This window comes from Bos indicus, chromosome 17 (genome assembly GCF_029378745.1).
Source record: "Bos indicus isolate NIAB-ARS_2022 breed Sahiwal x Tharparkar chromosome 17, NIAB-ARS_B.indTharparkar_mat_pri_1.0, whole genome shotgun sequence".
Classification (NCBI taxonomy): Eukaryota; Metazoa; Chordata; class Mammalia; order Artiodactyla; family Bovidae; genus Bos; species Bos indicus.
Genome location: NC_091776.1, coordinates 7,107,588 through 7,125,000, shown reverse-complemented (window position 1 = coordinate 7,125,000; position 17,413 = coordinate 7,107,588). Strand labels below are relative to the sequence as shown.

The 17,413-nt window shown below is 35.2% G+C and overlaps 1 protein-coding gene across 8 annotated transcripts in view; it reads right to left on the bottom strand.

The window, feature by feature from the left end:
• The window catches only part of LRBA (LPS responsive beige-like anchor protein), a 757,794-nt gene that overhangs the window by 415,639 nt on the left and 324,742 nt on the right, over positions 1–17,413 (bottom strand). For all 8 annotated transcript variants that reach the window (XM_070770117.1, XM_070770116.1, XM_070770115.1 and 5 more), the window contains exon 37: positions 2,115–2,281. In XM_070770117.1, the coding sequence (XP_070626218.1) occupies positions 2,115–2,281 (167 nt within the window). The remainder of the gene's footprint in view (positions 1–2,114; positions 2,282–17,413) is intronic.

The following is a 17,413-nucleotide window of genomic DNA, read 5'->3' as shown; positions in this document are numbered from 1 at the left end:
AAATGCACTCTAAGTGCGATTAATACTGAAAAGGACTATCTTAAGATAACTGTATTAAAGGCATTAGGGAGTAACCAGGTGTTCTAAATAAGTAACAGTCGAATGTGACACGGAACTAAATATAATGACAAAAATATCAGCGTGGAGGCACAATGTGCTTTTGCTACAGCACTGTTTTTAATAAAATCTAAGTAAGTTATGAGATTTATACAGAAAAATTATCAATACTAATATTAATTTTCCTTTCAATGATGCATCCTTTGTTGTTGCTCTTAATTAAAAATGTATGCATTTAAAACCAAGCAGTTTGACAGCTGTTTCCATTTGGGAGCAAAAAAGTAAAAAATGTTCTGTCAATTTGGGGAAACATTAAAATTTCAGAATTTTCTTCCATTTTTTCCTTGCTCTATAGAATAATAGACTTGAAGCCTTTGAATAACTCTATTACAGAAACACTAATTACTTATAGACAAATATACTTCACAGTCCATTTAGTTCTCCAAGATATTCTACTACACAAAAATCACTTCAGAAAAAAAATGCTTTCATGTTTTTGAAATGTTTCAAGTGTGCTATGCTATACAAAGATACAGCTATCGCTAGAAAGAATTCCGATGTCGTAAAAAAGACCCATTTGGTGTAAGTTGCCTAAACATTTTCATTTTAAAATTCCAAAACTTTCTTTATGTTAAAGAAAAAAATTTAAGCCTAAAAAAAAAAAAAGTAACAAACACATATTGAGCTCCCAATATGTGCCAACCAGTACACATCAAAGTAATCTCCTAATATATATACAACCTGGTGTCGAAATGACTATAACACATCTGTTATATTAAAGTATAATGAAACTCTAAAACCTTCAACAGAACTCCTCTTCCTCAGTCCCCCTCCATATACACACCCTCGGACTTTTATATGCTGCAAGACAAGGCACTAGAGAGCTCTGACCCAGTAATTCATGTCATGCCCATGACCACTCTTGCAGCTGAGATCAGCTGGAATACGATTAAAACAAACAAACAAACACGGTTTCTGCCTTTACTCAGTCCTTTTGTCTCGACCTGTTTGTCTTCTGAACATCAAAAATGATATGCCAGGAAACGAGATTCATTTTATTTAAGTATTTTTCAAGATAAGCATGATGAAACATATCTTCTCTATATTAGCAAATACTTGTACTCAAAAACATCCCAAAACAGATAGGTTTCAACTCAACTAGTTTGTAAAGTTCAGCTTAAAAAAAGCCAAAATCATTTTCTATTTACTGGAAAATCTCTGAACTAGACTTTGCTAAACACATAAATTGCTTGAAACACAAGCAGAAGCCAGTCACACCTATCCATAATACACAAGCTATTTACTATTTTCCTTTGTTGTTGTCTTCCAGAAAAAGTTACGAAGAAATGAGGAACTAAAAAATGTGTTTCTAGTGGGAAATAACTTTTTCATTAACATTACTTAAATGAGTCAAAACATGTTCCTAAAACTTGTAGAATATAATATTCCAAAAAGATTAAATTTTATGACTTATCTAAGTTCCTTAGTCTGAGAAAGTAATTTAAATATTTTGTTTCTAAAATAAGAACTAAAAACTGCTTGTTCAGTTTGGTAATCTGAAAAGGAGGTAGATATAGTAAATAAAATGTTAAAGCTGGTATTGTGTCATCATAGCCCAGTAATCTGCAACAAAAACTCAACAAGACAACACATATTACATTTTCAAATTTATATGCTAAAAACTAAAAAGTGTAAATAGGGAATCGTTTCTTCAAATAAAATACTGTACTTGTATAAATTCAGATATAAGTGCTGCAAGTAAAATAATTTAAACCAACAACTTCCCTTAACAGTTCACTTCAAAATGAACAAATATATGAGCAACTATTCCTTTGAGTAGCTGAAGGAAACCGAAATATCCATAAAAATCCACAACTATACCCATACTGATTTTCTCCTTCCCCTTTGCTTTAAATTCATAGTAGAAGATAAATTACAAAATTAAATTACTCTGTTCTTCATCTGGTCTTGATCATATCCATTTGATCAAAGCCATTTATCTTAACCTAGGCCTTCCACAGAAAATCAGTGGCCAAATCCTAAAGGTATCTCTTTACCTCACTGCAGAATTTCCCCAGGCTCCATGCTTGTCTGTGAGAATGTTGATAATTTTCTGGATTAGTTGAGTTGCTGTCACATGGTCTCGATATTTAGCTGCTCTTATCAAATGATCACACATCTTCTCATCTTCTCGTTTGTCTGCTGAATACTGGGCACATAGTGACTTGGACAGGAAAAAGAAACATCTATTAATATAAAAATATGGGGGAAAACCCCTTTAATTGCATGATGAAACAATCTCTAATATGAACAGAACCAAACAAAACTTTAAAGTGACTTTTACATTGCTCATGAACTGAACTGAGCAGAGTTGGTGATCTACTGTCTCATTATGACAATCCCTCAAGAACTTATTTCTCTGTAGTCATTCATAAGGTACACTCAGAAACGGTTAATATCTAAGCAGAGACCTGAATAAAGAGAAGAAGCCAGAAAATGCGGGGTCCACATTACAAGCAGCATGAAGGGAGGTTACAAAGAACTAAAGCAAAGTGAACAAAGAGAAGAATGGTATGAAAAGAGACTGGAGAGGGAGGCAGGCAGGGGTTGCATCATTTAGTAACTGTGCAGTTATGATAAGGAGCTTAGATTCTATTCTAACCCAATGGGTTACCAGTAGGTTAATCAAGGGAATGATGCGACTGATTTACATATGAAAATGATCAACACAGCTTCATTTAGAGAATGAATTACAGAGGAACAAGAGGCTTGAGGGAGACTGGTAATCAGGCTACTGCACAGGTCCAGAAAAGAGATGCTGGTGGTTTGCAGTAGTAAACTGAGCTAGTTCTCAACACCTTTAGAAAATGCCAGAAACAGTGTGGTCTTTTCAACCTTGGCTATGCAAAATGGACCACCAGCACTAGAATAACCTAGGAACTTATTAAAAGTGCAGAATTATAGGTCCCACTCCACACCAACTAAATCAAAACTTGGATTTTAATGAGATCTCCAGGTGATTTCTAAATTAAAGTTTGAAAAGTACTTTCTTAGACATCAATTTTGCCAAAACAAATTTAGGATTCTTTAGCAATAATCAGATACAACACAACCACTAGTTTCCACGATGCTTATTTCTCTTCTGGAATTCTGATACTTGTGGTATCATGTTTAAGATGCTATACTACCTAATTGTTTAAAATTAAAAAAAATAATGATTAATGTAAACTTGTTAGTTAAAAGGTCAGTTTAGTTAGATAGTTCATTCCTTTCTCTTGGAGTGTAAAAGAGGAAGTAATGGTTCCAGGAGAGCTCTTTCTGTGCCAGAAGAGAAGCAAGCCTGAGGAGGAGGACAATACCCACAGGGAGCGGAGGTATGCGAATTACAAACCAGCTTACTCTGAATGGAATCATGAACTTGTGGATCAACCAAAGACCAGCCTACCTTTAAATTAAACTTTCTGTGAGACTTTTTTTTTTTTAAGATTTTTTACAAGAACCTATAAGCTCCTGTTCATTCACTGAAGTCCAGTATGAACTGGGTTTTCTGTTCCTAATACCACAAGCAACCTAAATGATACAGTGCTTATGCAAATGCATAAATAATCAAATATCTCTCGGTTTGTACAGAACACTAGGCTACTGAGATCAAAGGCTGAATCAGCTTGATAGCCTGTGCCCTGGAGAATCCCCATTCTAGACTGTGAGAAGGGAATTGGGAATAAAAGTACAGTTGTCTCCTGCTATCATGAGGGGGTGGGGGGAAAGGGGCAAGGTTCCAGGACCCCCACGGATACCAAAATTTGCAGATGCAAAATCCCTTTCAGACAAGTAATATAATATATATGAATATGTTTATACATATGAATAGGCATAAGATTGGGAAACAAATCAAAAACCAGACAAAAGCATCATCTTTGGCAGAGTCTCTTATCAGTCTTGGGCAACTAACTCACTTGACTTTGCTGGGTCTAACTGTCCTCCCACCTGCAAAATGAGAGGATTATATTACCTCTAAGGATTGTACACTTAAAAGATTTTGGCCAATCTGTAGGAAGTTAGTTTCTGTATATTGCTAAAAGGAAAGTACTTCTTTTACCTAAACACTGATATGGAAAAAATAAATTATGTTAGAAACAAGATTCATTTATAAAATACTACAGGCAAATGCCAGGCTTCTCCAGTGGCTCAGAGGTAAAGAATCCACCTGCAATGCAGGAGACACGGATTCAACCCCTGAGTCAGGAAAATCTCCTAGAAAAGGGAATGGCAACCCACTCCAGTATTTTTGCCTAGGCAATCCCATGGACAGAGAAGCCTGGAGGGCTACAGTCCATAGAGCAGCAAAGAGTCGGACAGGACTGAAGCGAATGAACATACGCACACAGGCAAATGCCAGATATCATGTTAAAAAATGAAAGCCTGAGCCAAACAAACCCCAAGATAGTTCAGTTTGTCAACATTATGATTTGAGCAAAGAAAAGAAAATATGATTAAGAAATACTTGAAGGGAGTAGTTTAAGTGAAGATAGCTAGGGAATTATTCCATTGTTAACAAAAAGGTCAACTACTATGTGATATTTTCAGAGATTCATTCCAGAATAGGCAGCACTCTGTAGGCTACTTCACATCTAAGTCAACCATACACTGAAGCCACCAGGACCAAATGGTAGACACTGTCAGAATTTGTACAGCTTAAACACCCCCTAATGTATGCACCGTGTGCCTTTATCTAACCTCACCTGATCATAAGAGGGAATTAAAATTATTGATGGAAATTCAAAAATAATTGGTTTGAATATTCCCCTGAAACACCAGATACCTTCATATTAAATGTACCAAAATTACCCAAAAATATATTATTAAATAGGCTACCTGTATGCATTTACCAGTTTAACTTTATCAAATCATATTCTTCAAAACATTTGGTAAGCAACTAAAGTTTGCTTAAAAAGGCAGAATTCTAAAAAGAGTCCAAGGTAGTAAGTTAAATAGTAAAATGGTTTAAAGTGCTCTTTAATGGATCCTCCTTTATAATATAAACAGCAACTTTTCATATCTGACATAAAATCTATAGATATAAATCACATTAAAGGGCTATTCTCTCCTGATTATCAATCTCTGTCTCATTGTGGAACATTAGAGTCACATCTAACCTTAAAACATGATAAAAGGAAACCAAACAAGAATGTTTTGTAATGATATAATGAACTTGCATCTACTCTTAAAAGCATCTTTAAAATGCAATTTTAAAGATGAACACATTCTTATTAAAAAACCAATAACATATTCAACATATGACATATCATTCAAAGTCAAGTACGGATGAGGAATATTTGCCTGAAGATCAAACACATGTTACTTATTGAAGGAGTGTGTGTGTGTGTGTGTGTGTGTGTGCGTGCGCTTGTGTTTAAGGATTAAGTGGAGGTATCCCAAAAGACCTTACCAAAATGTACCATCTATCAATAAAATCAAGGGCCAGGTCTAGTGTGTGCCTGCTAAATTGCTTCAGTTGCATTCGACTCTGGACCCTGTGGTCTATAGCCCACCAGGCTCCTCTGTCCATGGGATTCTCCAGGCAAGAATACTGAGTGGGTTACCATTTCCTTCTCCAGGGCATCTTTCCAGCCCAGGGATTGAACCCAAGTCTCTTGTGCCTCCTGCATTAGCAGGAGGGTTCTTTGCCACGAGCACCACTTGGGAAGCCCACCAGATCTAGGACTTTCATTAAATTTTACTTCACATAAACGTTTCTGTTTTCCTACTTTAAGCAACACATGAACTAAGTAATATAGCATCACAACAATGACCCTCCTGTCCAACCTGAATCATAAAATAAAAAAAAAAAACAGAAAAAAGCATCCTGGGAACTAATTCAAATATATTTGAATGAATTTGATCATTGCTAAAGAAATCTATTAATGTATTAATATAGAATTAATAAAATATAAGATAAATCTAGTTCTTAAAAAATTCACTTAACTGAAGAGAGAAGCAATTTAGACTGATCAATTGTAATTCAAATAACTGTTCTGGATCTTTAAATAAAGAAGTAAAGACAATATCACATTTAGCCTTTCCTTTCAGATGTTATGTCTCTAAGTTTACTATCTGTCCTTTGTATGAAAGCTCAGAGAGGAATGAACTTAAAATCAAGCAGATTTCTCTATTATGCTCCTGCCATCACTCTGATCACCTTTCTGGTGGTCAGACTTTCTCTTCATTATCTCCCAGGATGCTCGCATTTTCTCAAGGCTTTGTCATATGTCCCTTGGCAATATCACCCACTCCCACCATCATCTGCTATTATCAATTTAGATGTAGCTGTCAAGTTTTTCACGTCTGACTCAGCTGTTTTCCCAAATTCAGATCCCACATTTCTATCTGTAGGACAGTCTCCAACCATTCAATAAGTACCTAAAATTTAAAACGTACAACCTACCATCTTTATCCCAAACATGCTGTTACACTGAAAAGGGAACGGTTTCCTATTTCTGTCATCTGTGACTTTTCAATTTCCCTCACATCATATCCCATCATTTCCAGCCAAACCTCTAACCACTCATCACAGCCCTAATGTAGATCTTTATTTGCTCACAACTCAGCTCGTGAAATAACCTTCTGTCCTTTTATGAGAAGTCCCAGAATTATTTCTAGAAAAATTTGCTTTGGAATGACATAGATATATGTATAGATCCCATCCTCAAAAAATATATAATTGTTTAAAATATTGAAAAATTAGAACCAAATTTTACTGCCTAGACCTGTGAATGTGTAGCCATCTATAAAGTGGAATATTATCTTTTACATTACTGTCTATCTACACTCTATTTGCCAGATATACTAGATTATACACTACTACCCAAATAGCCTCAAGACATTTTCAAGGGCTGGAAAATACACTTTTCCTCTAGCTTTTATATGTGAAACAAGTTTAAAGATGTCTATTGAGAAAGTAAGAGGGAAATTTGAAAGACAAACTATTAGAGAAGAGATACTCATGCAGAGGAAAATATACGGAAATCTAGAGGTCCTTTTGATTCTTTACCTGAATATAAAAGGTGGAAAAAAATCTCAAAAAATCCAAAATAACTGGAAATTAAACAATTCATCTCCAAATAAAAAAATATGGATCAAAAATGATATCACAAGGAAAATTAGAAAAAATTGTGGGAACTGGATAAAACAGCATTTAAAGTAAAATTTATACTTTTAAATATATTAGAAAATATTAAATATTTAAGGAAGAAATAATACAAATCTTAAACTCAGATGACAGAGGCTAAGGAATACACTCCAACTAATTTTGCATTAAAGGAACAGAAAACTAAGTAACATAATTTGCATAAATAAACACAAAAACTCAACAAAATACTACCATTCAGCTATCTATAAAACAGACTATATATCATGATGAAGTAGAGTATATGTATGGAATGCAAAGTTGACTTAATATTTAAATATAAATCAGCATAATTCACCATAAAACAGAAAAAAAGGGAGAAAAACACATCATCTAAATTTTTAAAAGCAATTAATTAAATAAATAACATTCAAAACCCTTTCATGAAAATAAATTAATTAATTAAATAACAAGTACTCCACAAACCAGGAATACAAAGAGACTTCCTAAACCTTAGGAAGGACATCTATAAAAATTATTCAACTAAAACTGGAAATAAAGTGCTATGTCCTCTCTCATAACTTCTATTCAATATGGTAAAAGAGATCTTGACCAGCAGAGACAAAAAATAAACAAGTAAGCAAAAAGACAGTCTGAAAAGGAAAGACTAACAGACTCTTCATTTGTATATGTGTTCCCCTATGTTATAATTCTGAGCGTTCTAAGAAAAAACTACTAGAATATATAATACAAGTTTCTTAGATAAAAGGTCAATATACTAAAAGTTAATTATGTACCTACATGCTGGCAATAATCAACTCAAAAACAATTAACAATACCATTAATAACGTGAAATATTTAGCAGTATATAAAAACATATTCAAGTCTACACAATGAAAACCATAAAACACTGCTAAGAGAAACTAAGACTAAAATAACTGAGGATATACACAATGTTCATAGATTTAAAATCTCAGTATTTTAAAATATATATACTTTTCAAATTGATTTTATAGATTCAACCCAATCTTAATACTTTAGGAGGCTTTCTTAAGGATATATTGACAGCTGAGTCTAAAATATATCTGAATAAAAAAGAAAAAAAAAATTTACAAAGGAAAGATGAAACTGTAGAATTTTATACTCTTTGAATCACACTGTAAAATAAGAAATCAAGACAGCATAGATTATGAAATGAAAAAAGAGTGCCTTTTCAACAACTGGTATGGAAACACCTGGCCACTGTCAAAGGAGCAAAGAAAGAAAAAAACTTGTTTTTACCTCATACCACACACAAAATGTTTAATTCAAAATGAATAAAAAATATAGATGTAAAAGTTAAAATTTTAGCACTTCTAGAAAAAATAAACAGAAAAATCTCACGAACTTCAAGTAGGCAGAGAATACTTAGACTAAAATTCATAGATTGGAGAGTGTAAAAGAAAATCATAACCATAACAAAATTTGACAAATTGGACTTCAGTGAAACTGATAAAATCTGCCCTGTAGAAGTCACCATTTAGAAAACGAAAAGGCCAGTGAGGGAAGGAAAGAGTGGGACGAATGGAGAAAGCGCCATTATCGCGTACACACCACCCTGAGTAGGACGGGTACCCCGGGAGAAGTCGGGCGCCTGGCCCGGCACTCTGAAATGACCTAGAGGGGCGGGCTGGGAGGGGAGCGCAGCTAAAAAGGACGTGACATACGTGTGACTGCGGCTGATCTGCAGTGTTGTGCCACACAAACCAACACAGTGTTGTATAGCAATTTTCCTGCAGTTAAGAAAGAAATGAATAAAGAAAGAAAATGAAAAGGCAATGAGAAAAAACATTCACCATATGTATAGCTGACAAAAGATTTCCTTACAGAAAATACAAAGAATTCCTACAGTGCCATAGAGACAAACAAACTTAAAACCATAAACAAAGGATCTGACTAGACATTTTACAAAAGATATACAAATGACTAATAAGTATGTGAAAAAACGCTTAGTCAGCAGAGAAATTCAACTAAAAACCACAACACTCAATCATTATATACACACTAGAAGGGCTGAAATTACAGGAACTGACAATAAATACCGGCAAGGATGTGGGACAGAGGGAACTCTCATACCTACTAACTAGCCTGATGAACTGTTAAGACCTGCAGCTACTCTAGAAAATAGTCTGGCAGTTTCTCCTAAGCCTAAATACAAACTTGCAACAGCACACAGCAATTATGCTCCTAGGTACTTCCTCGAAATGAATGATAGCGTTTCCACAAAAATGAATTGTATGAAAATGCCCATAATGCTTTTAATCATTGAGCCAAACAGTGGAAATTACCCCATGTACACCTACAGATGAATGGATAAACAAAGCAGTACTGCTAAGCAATATAAAAAACAAAAGAGCAATACACATACAACAATGTGGATTAGTATCAAAAATGTTATGCTGACCAAAACAATCCAGACCTTAGAGCACCCATTATGTAATTTATATGAAATTGTATACCACACCAAACTATCTATAATAACAAACCAGATGAGCAGTTGCCTACAGTTAGGATATGTATGAATCTGCCTGAAATGCCGGAGACCCAGTATCTTCCGTACGTCGGGAAGATCCCCTGGAGGAGGACATGGCAACCCACTCCAGTATTCTTGCCTGGAGAATGTCATGGACAGAGGAGACCGGCGGGCTACAGGCCATGGGGTCACGAGGGTTGGACGCAACTGAGCGACTCCACCACCACCACCAGGTGTGTGTATGTGCAGTGGCACTGACCACACCAGAACAGAAGGGGATTCTCTGAGATGACAATTTCCATATCTTGATTATAACAGCAACAAAGATATACATGTGTCAGAACTCATCCAACTGAATACCTGAAATGAGTATATTATATATAAATCACTCAATAAAGTATATTTAAGAAGTTCTTAAAAATGAATAGGCAAGGCACTAACAGGGAAGAAAGTAGTTAAAATATTCATATTGAAAAAATTAGCTCATATACCAAGCAGGTCAATACACTCTATAAATCAGTAAGGTAGATAAACAATAAGAGATAACTAATAAGAAACTAGGTAAAAGATAAATAGTACTACACAAAAATTCTTTTTAAAAAACATAATACATAACAAGCAGGAGAAAAGATGTACACTTTAATTTGTAAAGAAAATCCCAAATAAAACACAGTGACATACCACTACACAACTCCCAGAAAGCTAAAATTAAAAGTGGCAAACAACTGTTGATGAAAATGTGGAGTAATATGAACAGTTACACAGTGATGTTGGAAGAGGTACACACTTTTGCAAGAGAGTGTAGCAGTTATCTATTGAGACAGAAAACATGAATATTTTACAGTCAAGTCCACCCTCCCCTTCATGGATCACAGCCTTGTTGGGCAAAGGGGCTTGCATAACTCAATGCAGCTATGAGCCATCCTGTGTAGGGCCACCCAACATGGATGGGTCAAAGTAAGAATTCTGACACAGCACGGTCTAATGGAGGACAGAATGACCAACTACTGCAGTATTCTTGCCTCAAGAACCACATGAACAGTATGAAAAGGCAAAAAGACACCACAATGGAAGATGAGCCTCTCAGGTCAGAAAGTATCCAATATGCTACTGGACAAGACTGGAGAAATCGCTCCAAAAAGAATGAAGAGGCTGGGCCAAAGGGGAAACGATGCTCAGCTGTGGATATGTCTGGTGGTGAAAGTAAAATCTGATGCTGTAAAGAAAATACTGCATAGGAACCTGGAATGTTAGGTCCACAAATCAAGGTAAATTGCACATGGTAAAACAGATGACAAGAATGAACATGGATGTATTAGGAATCAGTGAGCTAAAATGGACGGGAATGGACGGATTTAATTTGGATGATCGTTGTATCTAATACTGTGTGCAAGAATCCCTTAGAAGAAATAGTCTCATAGACGACAAAAGAGTTCGAAATGTAGTACCTGGGTACAATCTCAAAAATGGGAGAATGACCTCGGTTCCCTTCCAAGACACACTATTCAACATCGTAGTAATCCAAGTCTAAGCCACAACCACTAATGTTGAAGAAGCTGAATTTGATGGCTTCTATGAAGACCTACTAGACCTTCTAGAACTAACACCAAAAAAAGACATCCTTTTCATCATAGGGGATTGGAATGCAAAAGTAGAAAGTCAAGAGATTCTGGGACGTGAAAGTAAGTTTGGCCTTGGAATACAAAATGAAGCAGGGCAAAGGCTAACAGAGTTTTGTCATGAGAAATCACTGGTCATAGCAACACAAGAGACAACTCTACATTATGGACACCACCAGATGGTCAGTACTGAAATCAGATTGATTATATTCTCTGCAGCCAAATGGAGAAGCTCTATACAGCCAGCAAACACAATACCTGGAGCTGACTGTGTCTCAGATCATCAGCTCCTTAATGCAAAATTCAGGCTTAAATTGAAGAAAGTAGGGAAAACCACCAGACCATTCAGGTATGACCTAAATCAAATCCTTTAAATTTATACAGTGGAAGTAACAAATAGATTTGAGGGATTAGATCTGGTGGAGAGAGTGCCGGAAGAACTATTGATGGAGATTCATAACACTGTACAGGAGGCGGTGACCAAAACCAACCCAAATGAAAAGAAATGCAAGAGGGCAAAGTGGTTATCTGGGGAGGCTTTACAAGTAACAGAGGAAAGGAGAGAAGTGAAAGGTATGAGAGAAAGGGAAAGATACATCGAACTGAATGCAGAGTTCCAGAGAATAGCAAGGAGAGATAAGAAAGCCTTCTAAATGAACAATACAAAGAAATGGAGGAAAACAAGAGAATAGGAAAGACTAGAGATATCTTCAAGAAAACTGGAGATAGCAAGGGAACATTTCATGCAAGGATGGGCACGATAAAGGACATAAAAGGTAAGGACCTAACAGAAACAGAAGAGATCAATTAAGAAGAAGTGACAAGAATACACAGAACTACATACAAAAGGTCTTAATGACCAAGATAACCACGATGAGGTGGTCAGTCACCATGCCAGACATCCTGGAATGTGAAGTCAAGTGGGCCTCAAAAGCATTGCTATGAACAAAGCTAGTTCATAGTATGAAATGAACTAGAAGGAATTCCAGCTGAGCTATTTCAAATCCTAAAAGATGATGCTTTACAGTGCTGCAATCAATAAGTCAACAAATTTAGAAAACTCAGCATTGGTTGCAGGACTGGAGAAGGTCCATTTTCCATTCCAATTACAAAGAAAGGAAATGCCAAAGAATGTTCAAACCACTGCACAATTGCACTCATTTCACATGCTAGCAAGATAATGCTCAGAATCCTTCCCGATAGGCTTCAGCAGTACATGACCAAGAGCTTCCAAATGTATAAGCTGGATTTGAAAAGGCAGAGGAACCAGAGATCAAACTGCCAAAATCCATTGGATCATAGAAAAAACAAAGGAATTTTAGAAAAACATCTGCTTCATTGACAATGCTGACACCTTTGACTGTGTGGGTCACAACAAACTGTGGAAAATTCTTAAAGATAAGGGAATAGCAGACCACCCTGTCTCCTGATTAATCTGCATGCAGGTCAAGTAACAGAATTGGACATGAAACAATGGATTGGTTTAAAATTGGGAGAGAAGTATGTCAAGGCTATATATTGTCACCCTGCTTATTGAACTCATGTCCAGAGTGCATCATGAGAAATGCCAGACTAGATGAATCACAAGGCAGAATCAAGATTGCTGGGAGAAATATTAACAACCTCAGATATGTAGATGATACCCAATGTAATGGCAGAAAGTGAAGAGGGTCTAGAAAGCCTCTTGATAAGGGTCAAAGAAGAGAGTAAAAAAGTTGGCTTAAAACTCAACATTCAAAAAACGAAGATCATGGCATACAGTCCCATCACTTCATGGTAAATAGAAGGGGAAAAACTGAAAATGGTGACAGATTTTATTTCCCTGAGTTTTAAAATCACTGAGGACGATGACTACAGCCATGAAATTAAAAGACGCTTGCTCCTTGGAAGGAAAGCAGTTACAAATCTAGACAGCATATTAAAAAGTGAAGATATCACTTTCAGACAAAGGTCTGTATAGTCAAAGTTATGTTTTTTTCCAGAGAGTTTGGCCATAAAGAAGGCTGAGTACCGAAGAATTGATGCTTCTGAACTGTGGGCTTGAGAAGACTCTTGAGAGTCCCCTGGACAGGAAGGAGATCAAACCAGTCAGTCCTAAAGGAAATCAACCCTGAATATTCAGTGGAAGGACTAATGCTGAAGCTGAAGCTCCAGTACTTTGCCCACTTAATGTGAAGAAGTGACTCACTGGAAAAGACCCTGATGCAGGAAAAGACTGAGGGCAGAAGGAGAAGGGGACGACAGAGCAGGAGATGGTTGGATGACATCACCACTCAATGAACGTGAGTTTGAGCAAACTCCATGCAACAGTGAAGGCTAATAGAGCCTGGCACGCAGCAGTCCATGGAGTTGCACAGAGGTGGACACAACTGAGCAACAGAACAACAAATCCACCTACAAATACCCATGAGTATGTACACCGAAGACATTAAAGCAGCACAGATCCTGATATCAACAGGTAAAAAACGGAGTGCCGATCAACAGCAGAACACAGCATGAAAAACCACTGCTCTACTGATGAAACAGAATTATACGGCGTTGATCATGAAAAAGAAAACCTAACAAATGAAATGAATCTCAAACATAATAGTAGAACTAAAAATGCCAGAGAAAACCGACTTTGTGTAAAGTTCAAAAACTGGAGAAGAAATTACAATGATTAAAAAACATGCAGCTACGTATTAAAAGAAAAAAAAAAAAAACAGAAGCAAGTAAGTCATTAGATAGAATGACATCATTTAGCTTAATGGAACAAAAAGGGGTTGTGATTGGATATATAAATGCACAAGGCTTCTCACAACCACTTCAGCATTAAGAAAAGGAGGTAAATTAATGTTAAATTAATAGAGTATATTTTATGAGAAACAGATTATAAAGCAAGTTTTCATTAAGTTTGCATAATATTGTGATATAAAAATAAATTTCAGTTAAAAAGTTCAAGGCTAAAATATTTAAAATATTTTATAACCCATTATTCTAATTTACTAACATTTATTTTTAATTAAGCAATTGAAATGTATTGGCTTCAGATAAAGAAATTTACACTCAAATTTAAAAAGCAATGACTTATATGATAAAGAAATTCCTCTCTTCTACTTCGTCACTGTTTGGCTGTTTTCTACAGGTGTAGTCATGTTAACATGAATGTATTGCCTGTGTAAATAAAATCAAATTATCCATCATTCCTTTTCAAGACATAAAGTTCTATCTTCATTCTTTTTCATGGCTATACACAACATTATATTTTTAGTTAAATGAACACACTTTCTGGTAAACACTTTTAAGTGTACTACCTTATGCCCTAATTTATCTCAAAATTACTTACACTATAAATTGTTTGTCTCATTGTAAACCATTTAAAAGGGCAACCATCTAAAGGACAACAAATTAAGAAGCTTTTCAACAGTTCAATTTTGGAGGTCTTTGCACTCAATCTCAATTCAGATTTAAAGTCCAACCATTAAAAAAAAAAAAAATGTTGTCCATGGGAATGTTACAGAGCCTCCTGAAAAACTTAGAAAAATAAAAGCTTAAAAAATCCAACAGCAAACGAAAGTCAACCAATGACAATGTGTGACAGCCACCTTTAATTCTAAAGTGATTCCTCTGTCATCCAACGCTTCGAAGTATTGATTTCTCTCAGCATGAAAAAGTCTAAGCCAATGAAATAGATATAGTATCATCCCCCTGATAATAGCATTCAAGGTGAAAACAGGCAGAACACTTATCAAAGTATCGCTTTCATTTCTTATTGTTTTAATGGACTGGATACAATGTGCTGGGTTCTTATCTTTACAATTGCAGACTTAAAACAATATTTTCAAATAATCTGAGTGCTAATATAGGTTCTAATATTTTAGAGAATAAAAAAATGGGTTTCAAAAGCTTTTACATATTTGTAAAGTGAAGTCAACACTAAGAAGAAGGTTAGTTTCCACTTGCATGTAAAATACACATACAACACTGTTCACGCTATTTCATTGCTACATTAGAGTTACTTGTTAACAATGAAAATTACAAAATTTTTAAGTAAATAGCAAAACAGCTTTCATAAAGGCAAACTGATTTCTTTAACAATGCCTGCATACATAATATATCAGTTTGGTAAAGAAAGTAAAATGAGGTTAGTATCAGTGATCAACACAACTGACAGGAAATTTAAATAGAGTTAAATTCAAATAACCATATTTTAAAATTCATCATGAGACAAGTATTTCTTCCCGAGAGATTATAATTATACACAAATACATATAAACACATATATAGTGAAAGAGAGAGAAATTCAAGTTTTTATTTTTTAAACTTTACTATTTGTTAATTTTCACAAGAGCTGAATATCTTAAACAAATCCTATAATCTTTTAACTCAACATATCTACCTAACCATTGGGTTTTTTGGAAATCATACAAAACTAGGGCATCTTACTTGTACTAGGCTAAAAGTAGTGTGTGTGTGTGTGTGTGTGTGTGTGTGTGTGTGTGTGTGTCTATGTATACATATGTATAGACATACTTTAATTTCAAATAACAGTAGTTCAAGAACAAGCATGAAAACCGAAAAGGTAAAAAGAGATTAATTCATTCTGTAAGAAACCATAGTTAATACTGTGGTTAAGAACACAGACTCTGGAGCCAGACAACCTGAGTTTAAATCTTGGCTCTGACGTATTCATGATCAGCTAGGTATTTAACCTCCTATTCCTCAGTTTCCTTAAAGAAAAAGGATATAATGTGATGTGCTTTTCATAAAGTTCCAAAATGCATAGACATAAAACAATCAGAATGTTGACAGGCATATACACTAACACCCAACACTTACTGTAGACTCACTCATGAAGTTAACCAACTATACTGCAAACAGTCCCTTGTCTTCCATCATCTGAATGTAGCTGAGAGACATGGAGTAAAAATAATTACAATATGAGATACTTGCTAAGAAAGACATTCACCGTGTGCGTGGAAAGAACAGAAAAGAACTATTCAGAACCAGTGAGGGTTTCACAAAGGAATTAGAGGTTAAGTAACTTTTCATGGAGAAGAAAGGGCTCATTTAAGATAGAAGAAATAAAATACAGCAAAATAGTGGTGAAAAAATGAGAACAGCTCAAATAAAAAACTTTTAAGAATAACAGAATAAGACTTGCAATTACCAGAGCTCTCTCTTTTTTTAAGCAAACCAGTACATGCTGCTTTATATCTTCCTTGGGTGCCTAATATATTTTTACCCATTTCCTTCCTAAAAAGATTATTCCTCAAAAGTTTTTATAAATGGTTTAACATATAAATAGTTGATTTGGTCAACTGTTAAGATAACTAGGATATATCATAAACTGAAACCTTAAATACAGGCTTTATCTATCTGTAGGGAGTATATTCAGACATTTTTCTAGAAGAGATTTTTAAACAGCAGTAAGATATCTATTTCTCTATTGAGACTATATTTTACATTATTAGAATCTAATGAGAACACACTGAAAAAAATATATTTTTCAGTTTGGATTTAATTTGATCAGCCTTGCTCACAGGTATGAATTCCATTTCACCTCGGCCTTAATTCCTTTGCTTTTTTCTAGCTTTCTACCTTGAACGGAGTGCCCAGTAATATAGCTCTGTTTCTTGAAGCTAGAGAAGTATCACTCATAATTTTCAAAATCAGAGACATCAGCTTACTTTACAATGGTCTTCCTTTGTCCCAAAAATGAAAGCTTCTTTAGTTGCACATGTTATTCTAAAAAGGATGATTTTTTAAAAAATATGTACATGCATGCACATGCCCTGTGTAGATATGTATATTTTCTATTCAGAAGTCACCCCCCATAGAAAACTGAGAGCAGAAAATGTTGTGAGCCTAGTTCTTAATCTGGCCATTATCAAGAAGCTAAAATAGGAAGTGAGACAAGTTAAAACACACCCTAGAAGAATCTCTAAAAATAGTGCATTCCAGAATGAATACAGCAGACTTTGGAAATGTACTGAGAAATACTGTGACTAAAGAGTCCAGGTGTGAAAGATAAACCAGATATGTATGATAAACCAGAGTGAGAATTTTCCTTAAGGAGTTTGATGGTCCCACTGTCAATGAACCAGAAGAAGGGAAAAA